The 8,283-nt window shown below is 39.6% G+C and overlaps 1 protein-coding gene across 1 annotated transcript; it reads right to left on the reverse strand.

Moving 5' to 3' along the window:
• Positions 1–158: 158 nt before the first annotated feature.
• On the reverse strand, positions 159–7,739 carry spg7 (SPG7, paraplegin matrix AAA peptidase subunit). Its single transcript, XM_022767919.1, has 17 exons — positions 7,245–7,739; positions 6,778–6,880; positions 6,600–6,689; positions 6,236–6,477; positions 5,989–6,128; positions 5,658–5,760; positions 5,449–5,574; positions 5,014–5,176; positions 4,242–4,415; positions 4,020–4,144; positions 3,407–3,509; positions 3,079–3,189; positions 2,846–2,961; positions 2,061–2,217; positions 1,717–1,880; positions 1,493–1,570; positions 159–1,372 (listed from the first exon to the last, which is right to left on the reverse strand). Exons 1-17 carry the CDS (start codon positions 7,461–7,463, stop codon positions 1,166–1,168), a joined length of 2,421 nt encoding a protein of 806 aa, XP_022623640.1. The 5' UTR covers positions 7,464–7,739; the 3' UTR covers positions 159–1,165.
• Between the last annotated feature and the right edge of the window lie 544 nt (positions 7,740–8,283).

Raw genomic sequence — 8,283 nt, forward strand, 5'->3', positions numbered from 1 at the left:
TTTAGTGTCTGTATTGCTCATTATCAAACAGGCTGCACAAGGTTTACTCTTAATTCATTCATCATTCATTCATTCATATATATCTGGTACCACTGAAATGAAATGCCACATATAGAGCAACAAAAGTTAGTTCAAATAAAACTTTATTAAATACTTAGCAACACCATCCTTCGGAACTTCATATTCACTTGTGGCAATCAAACAAATACAGAGCCTCTAAAGACACTACCTCGACCTATTCCATCTATTAACTCAATCTGTATGTCTCATGGTGAGAGCAGGACAGAGCTGTACGGAGTAATATCTGCTGCTTGATCAACATGACGGGACCTTAGAGATTTTAACCATAACCTTAAAGGGGTATTTCAAAATGTGAAATGTAGAAAAGTTTCCTCATTGAGAACTGCTTAATTTCTTCCTTACCACTTCTGTTTCAGCCTGGTCAAAAATCACTCAAGTACATTCTATTATGTGTAAATGTCCACAGCTACTTACTACAGTATTTTATAATTCTGTCCTGCAGCTCATTTGAATACCAAATACAATAATGTAGAGATGTATTTATGTAGATATGTTTTGTGTGTGTATAGGGCATCTCTGACAAAGTAGAAAAGACACCCTGACAATCAACTGTTTTTCAGTGTAGAGTAATACTTGATTCCAAACCTCCAAACCTATTTATGCTGTAGTATGTCTGCATAAAATGATCCCTCACCAGTTTCAGGTATTAGCACATGATGTTAGGGAATTCAAAGAGAGGGCATTTAATTGCTGGTTGCACTTAATGCTATTTAGAGACATCCTGTTTGAATAGAAATAGAATAGAAATTGCTTCCAGTGTGTAATGGTATTGCTATGCAGCAAGCGACTGAGAAAAATGATGGAATTCTGCCCAAAACAATCATCCTCAAAGGTGCACTGGCCTCTTTCAGATGATCTAAATGGGATAAGTTAACTAAAAAATAGGTGCAAATTTTCATTTACACAAAAGTCTGCATGGATTGTAGAGAAGAAACTTCTTAAGAAATGTTGATGTTTTCACATTCAGACATATAAAGCTTCATAGTGAGGAATCAGTGCTGTTTTTTTTTTTTTTAATTCAGCCTGTGAAGACCCCCACAAAATGCAGCAGCTGGAAAAGAATTCTGAGACATCTATTTTAAGATCAGACTAGATTTGGATTCATGTCCTCTTCTCTGTGTTTGCGGGGAGGTGGTTGAGGTTCATCTTCTCCTGTGTCTTGTTTGTCCTTCTCAGCCTCCACCCAGCTTTGTGGGACGATCATCTTCTTGGGCCCATGGGGTGGTGGACCGAGCAAGGCCTCAATGTCATCGTAGTTCACCACCTCACGCTCTAACAGCGCATTCGCCAACTGGAAAGACAGGCCCACCCCCCATAGATGTGTGACTTATTGTAAACTTCACACTAAACCAAAGATAGCAGAAAAAGGTTACGATGAACATAATGTATGATCAAAGAACGAGCAACTGACCAGTGTCAGCTTGTCTCTGTTGTCCAGAAGCAGCTTCTCTGTGTGCCTGTAAGCACGGGCTATCAACATCTTAGCCTCCTGAAAAAAAACCCCCCAAAAAAACAATGTCCGTCATATCTAAACATTATAGAACCATAAAAGATTTTAAGGTGATAACCAAAATTCATCATGTCAACATTCACAGTGTGCTAATTTGAGAACAGAGAACTAATTTTAGAACCCACGTGGTCCATCTGCTGCTGCAGGCCCTGGCTGAAAGGACGACGTCCAATGGCACCTTGCTCCTCTGTCTCTGGGAATGAGACCTGTCCGACTGAGTCACACATGCCGTACTGCTTCACCATAGAGTAGGCCACACGTGTCACCTTACGCAAGTCATCCTGAGCTCCTGGGGACACAGAGTGAGGATATTTCAATCACTGTTTTTACCTTTAGGTTAAAACCTTACTGGGTGTCAAGGTGTACTACACAGTTTAGGAGAGTATGAATATTTGGATGTTCAGCGAATGTATTATTTCAAGTAAAGAAAGGTTGTGATTACAGTGGTTATCCAATAGATGGAGTCTACCTGTGGTAACTTTGTTAAAGGTGATAGCCTCCGCAGCTCTTCCTCCCAGAGCCATACACATCCGCTCAAACAGCTGCTCCTTGGTGAACAGGTATTGGTCACGAGGTAAGATCTGGGCAAATCCCAGGGCTGCATTAGTCCGGGGTGCAATAGACACCTGAAGAAAAAAAAAAAAAAAAAAGTTAAAGAAGTGTTAAAAAATTACCTCAACAGGGGAGAAGGTAAAGTTTTACTTCTTTTACTAAATGTTTTTTGTTTAATTCTGTCATTTTATCAAGTCTTTTTCAATCATAATTCTGTTTTAATAATTTGTACTCATTCATAAATGTACTGTTTGTTGGTGGCCCATCTGGCCACATACATAAATCTACATGTTAATTGAGTGTTACATATTTAACGCTTAGTTTAATGTCCTGCTCAGTCTGGTTTTGACTCATAGATGTATGACAGCCCAATGGAGCAAATACTGGATGAGACAGAACAGCAGAGAAAGATAAAAGAGGATCATTTTCTCAACTTTAACATAATACGCAGTTCCTGCATCTGTAAAAAAAATTGCACTCATATCCATAAAGAGGAGAAATTACTAATTAGGACTATATTTAATTTAGATTTACACTTCATTTCTACTCTCCAATACAATACAGGCATCAATCAGGTCACACTATCTATGAGATTAATCTGATTAAAACAAAATGTGGCAGACATAAAATTATGTGTTGAAGGGTGTATAAATAAAATATAAATCAAATAAAAGCCTACACTACATCAAGAAGTGTGTTTACCTTCATGACTGCCTCTGTGTGCTCAAGTAACCATCCCACTAGGGCATGTCCAGACTCATGGAAGGCAACGACCCTCTGCTCCTCTTTACACAGGATCTTACTCTTCTTTACACTTCCTGAGGACACACACACACACACACACACACACAAATTTGTCAGATTTCTCCAGAGTAGCAACTGAGACAATATATACTGTATTGTTTTGCCATTGTTCACTGGTGGCATCATTGTACCTGCTATTACTCTCTCCACTGCATATTCAAAGTTAAAGGTATCGATGGACTTGTGTCCCTCTCTGGCGGCATGCAGAGCAGCTTCATTACAAATGTTCGCAATGTCCGCACCTGCAGAGACAAAGTGAGTTGGCACCAGAGATTTCACAAACACCATATGGGAATGACATTTCAGTAAACATCGACAGCATTGTGTTGTGACGTGCAAAGATGTTTCCTATTTGTTGAGCGAGAGTTTATGTTTATTCATGGGTGCAGGCCATTATTCTGTTATGACCACAGATGTTCACAGATTTACATGAGGACAAAACAGTAAATATGTATGTACCACTGAAGCCTGGGGAAAGCTCAGCCAGACGCAGAGAGTAGAAATTAGCTGGCTGGGTCAGCTTCAGGATCTTCAGATGTTGCTCGAAGATCTCCTTTCTCTCCTGAGGGACAAGAGTAACAATGAAACAAACCGGATTAACTAGAAAAACTCTGTATAAACCTCCCACACAGTTCACATGGCTCAGCTGTCCCAGTATTATGTTTGTTTGTTTGTTTGTTTGTTTGAGAATGTATAAAAAAACGGCTTCTTAGGATACTCACAAAAAGGACTCACAAAAAACTTTGGTTTGATAAGATACACTCATGGCATCATTCGATATATTTTCAAAACAGAGATAAACTATGGAGGTTCCTGCCACAGTTAGGGCAGTTTGTCAACAGCAAATAAACACACAAGGTTTTGCTTTACAATATCACAAAAACAAGAATATATATATGAGAATATATCAGAATATTTGATTTCAGCTGTGCAACTACATCACTGCATTCTTACATATTCTAACATATTTTGAAAAAAAGTCGATTAACTAAAGACTGAATATGCCGTTTTGAGCCCAATAAGACACAACCAAGTATAGTGCAGTAACTTTTAAATAAGTGTGCAAAACTACCTGCAGTGTGGGCAGATCTATAAAGATGTGCCTGTCCAGTCTGCCTGGTCTCATGAGAGCATTGTCCAAGATATCTGCTCTGTTGGTGGAAGCAAGGACAATGACATGGTCTGTCGTTCCCATTCCTGCAAAAAGAAGAAAATTTCAGAGTTTCATTATTCTGTCAGAGGAGTCTGCCTCTGAAGACAAAAAAACTGCTCTGATGTCCCAAGCTCTACTCACCATCCATCTCTACCAGCAGCTGGTTGAGGGTCTGCTCCTCTTCAGTATTGGAGAAACCTGACATGTTGGTGGAGCGCTTCTTTCCCACAGCATCAATCTCATCGATGTAGACAATGCAAGGTGCTCGAGCCCGAGCCTCCTTGAACAGACTCCTGACCCTTGCAGCACCCAGGCCTACACACAGACGCAATATGAGTCAGATCAAAACTGTGACATACAGTATCTAATCTGTCTTCAGAACTCAACCTGCTAATAAGGCTGCCACGAAAAAGGCTGAGTGATGATGCCCAAACATGCAAATATGTTTTCCCCAATAACTTGATACCTCTGGTGTGACAGAATTTTGGGGATGATATTTACGCACAATAAAATTTTGAAAGATAGTAATTAGTAATGTGTATATGATGACCAGGAAAGTAAAACATCCAGAAAAGTCATTAAATTAAAATATATCCTGCACTGTAACACTGTAACAGAGATTTAACCATCACTTATGTTATAAATGTTGTGGTATGCAGCATTGGTTTACACTACAGTAAATGCCTGTCCCTATACAAATAAATATTAAAATACAAATATATACAGTACCAGCCAAAAGTTTGGATGGACTTTTTCATTCAAGTGAATAGGAAAGCGTGTCCAAACTTTTGACTGGTACTGTATATATTATCATAACCAGCAGTATATACTCTCATATTGACTATGGGCATTCATTTTGATGTATGTTGACTGACTTCATGCCATATTAATCCCTGGTGCTATCTTTACATACCTCCAATGACCTCCACAAACTCAGAACCAGCCATCGCCAGGAAGGGCACCTGGGCCTCGGTGGCTACAGCCTTAGCCAGCAGCGTCTTCCCACAGCCTGGAGGCCCAAGCAGCAATGCACCCTTGGGAACCTTGGCTCCCAGCTGGAGGTATCGTTCTGGATTCTGACGACAGACAACATCAATGTGGTGAGTAATAGACAGCAACGGGGGAATCAAATTTTTACTCGTGAGATTTAGGTGTTAGATACAAAGATACTTCCGTTCATCAAGGAAAAATTGTAACAAAGACAGAACTAAAACATCAATCAGATTCAGGTCATCCTTAGACCACTTACTTGGGATTGAATATTCAATGAGTGCTTTACATGAAAAGCATAGCTAATGTACTATACTAGATTGACAGACAGTATATTACTGTGAGTCCGGTTTCTTACCTTGAGGTAGTCGACAAATTCCTTTACTTCCATCTTAGCCTCATGCATGCCCGCTACATCCCTGAAACTCACACCTTTACCCGACTTGCCATCCACAATGGTGAACTTGGCCATCTTCAACTGATTCTGTTAAGTATGTTGTAATACACAGTTAATACACAAGAACCCTAAATGTATACACGCCAATTTGCTTGTGTGGTGCCACTCACAAAAGCACTGAAGCCGCCTTCTCTGCCACCCATGCCTGCCAATCGAAAGATATACCAGAGTATGGCCACACCGATAGCAGCCATCCCCAGAGCATAGACTGCACTGCAAAGTGAACACATAAAAATATTTTTTGGATCTTAATTTTATAGCTTTAAAGTTGGAAAGAATCATTGGTTCAAGACATTGAAAATACAACCACTAACAACAACTAATAAGAAGAAAAATCCAACACAATGACAAGATAGCAGTCCTTCAAATTGCTACCTTAACAGGGACCTCAATTGATTCCTTTTGATTTAAAGTTCGATCTGAGAAAGGTATTGTTCTTACTTCCCAAAGAATCCAGTGCGTTTGTACGACACCGGTATCCTGTCCTTAGTATCAATATTCAGTTCTTCTTCAGCAGCTCTAAGCTTCTCCTCAAATTTGTCAATGTTGGCAACCTGCATTCTGTACATGAGCGCCAGCCTCTGCAAAAAAGCAAGAAACATGGCAGGAAGTGAGAGGTTAGCATGCATATATGCTGTGAAAGTTCTGATGCTAATTGCGTGTTTGCATTAAATCCAGCACAACATACAGGCCTTCCAAAGATAACTGCTCCAGGATGAAGGTAGATTTCTACAATGTCACTCTCAGGAACAACTTGTACGCGTGACACCTCTCCCTTGGCCAACATCTCATTGACAAAGTCGTTCCAAGAGATGTTACCACCACTGCTATTAATGGAGTTCAGCAGGCTCATGATGAGCGCTATGATGAAGAGGGTACGCAGGCGCTCCCGGTACATCTGATCCTCTTGTTCCCGACGTTTCTTATCCTCTGCAAGGCGAGGCAGATCATGGCAGAAGAGAATTAAAAAAAAAAAAAGATCAGAGAAAAAAAGCCAGCCAGATGTTGTGCAGTTGTTGAACATCCATGTGCCAAAGCAATTTATCGCTTACCTTCATCTTCCTCTGGAGTTTTTCCCTTTGGTCCATTACTTTTATTTTTCTCTTGTTTAGATTGAGACGTACTGAAGAAGTTTGTTGCCCCTGAAATCAAAGTGTTTTTCATCATTAGTCAGTAGAATATAATCATAAATATACAATCATAATAAGGTTTATGAAAATGATTGTTTACCTAATAGATTTACCAAACCAACAGGGTTCCTCAGCAGGTTGCTTCTGATTATTTCTTTACTAATTCCCATCATGCCAGGACTCAAGGGTCTGTGGAGAAGACTCTAAAGTAGGAATAGTTGGACAACATAAAAATCAGTAAAACATGACAGAAGAACAACTGTAGATTGCATATACATTAAAATATCATCACACTGCGATGTAGTTACAATTTCAAGCTCAGGGAGACAGATGACTCTATTTGTAAATAGATACTACTGAAATCGCTATCACAAATGTCCTTGTTTTTTCTCCATAAAAGGCTGCATGTAACGAGGTCACACCTCGAACACTGATTGCCTCATGTTTCTATGGTGTCACTTCTTACATGTTTTTTCTACATTTTACTCAAAAACTATTATTGTACTTAAAAGGGCACTCACCTTCTCACTGTCATGTTTGGTGAATCTGTGATGTATTTTGGCTTACCTGAATGATGTTCTGTGGCTGACTTGTAACCGTCCGCTCCGATTTAGAAAGAAGCACCTTTCTGACATTAGCGCATCCGAACAGCACATTTCTAACACTATCGCTTGATGTGGGCTTCTTTCCTAATACGTGAAAGTTTCGTCTTGACAGTGTCCACAATAAACGAGTACTGTATTTTCTACAAAGGGCAGCGCGGTGCTGCAACAACAAAGCTGACATCGTGCCTGTTATCACTGATTGCAGTACATTAACTGTACAATAGTTATGCCATAGCTATCAGTTTTCAGTGAGGCTAAAAATGTGTTTTAAGACGTTTGTTTACCTCTACCTCTGTTTAAAGCGAGCTTGCTATGTTATTCAACTGTGCAGCCGAGCAAAGATGTCAGCTGGTAATCAGCACTGCAACTATTTATTCCCAGACTTCCTGCGCACGGAAATGAAAGCAAAAACAATACGCATTTACTCTAAATTTGGTTTTTATCACCATTATAAAATTATCATTAGTGCAGAGACTTGTGTTTAATCGGTACTGAATATTGCATAATGCAGTTTTACACATCTCATAGCCTTTGAAAACATCTTTGCATCGAACTTTGAACTTCAACCTTTCGCGTTGTTTTTCAAGAACCTACCAGCTGCGCAGACGTTTGCGCAGCGCTTACACAATTACAATTTAAGCGCCGCAATCTCCAATCTCGCGTAAGGTTTCAATCAGTTATGACGTGCACTGTTGTTTACATTTGCTAGCTTTTTATTGCAGCAAAATTCTACCCACTTTTTTGAAGCTAACATTGAAAGTGCACAATGCAGCACGTCTACCACACTAGGGGACGCACACTCACTACGCACTCCACATATTTTATTATCATTCCGCATTCCTAAAATTAGGTTAAGGTTAAACCCGCTTTGTTGGTTTTTTTGTTTAAGAAAAAAAAAAGAAAACGCAATAATATATTCAAACATGTTTTTCTCTGACAATGCGAAAGCATTTGAACTTGAAAAATGTGGGGTTTCTCTCATATAGTTTTGTTTTTGTCCG

The sequence above is a fragment of the Seriola dumerili genome, unplaced genomic scaffold (genome assembly GCF_002260705.1).
Source record: "Seriola dumerili isolate Sdu_G_001 unplaced genomic scaffold, Sdu_1.0 BDQW01001299.1, whole genome shotgun sequence".
Taxonomy (NCBI): Eukaryota; Metazoa; Chordata; class Actinopteri; order Carangiformes; family Carangidae; genus Seriola; species Seriola dumerili.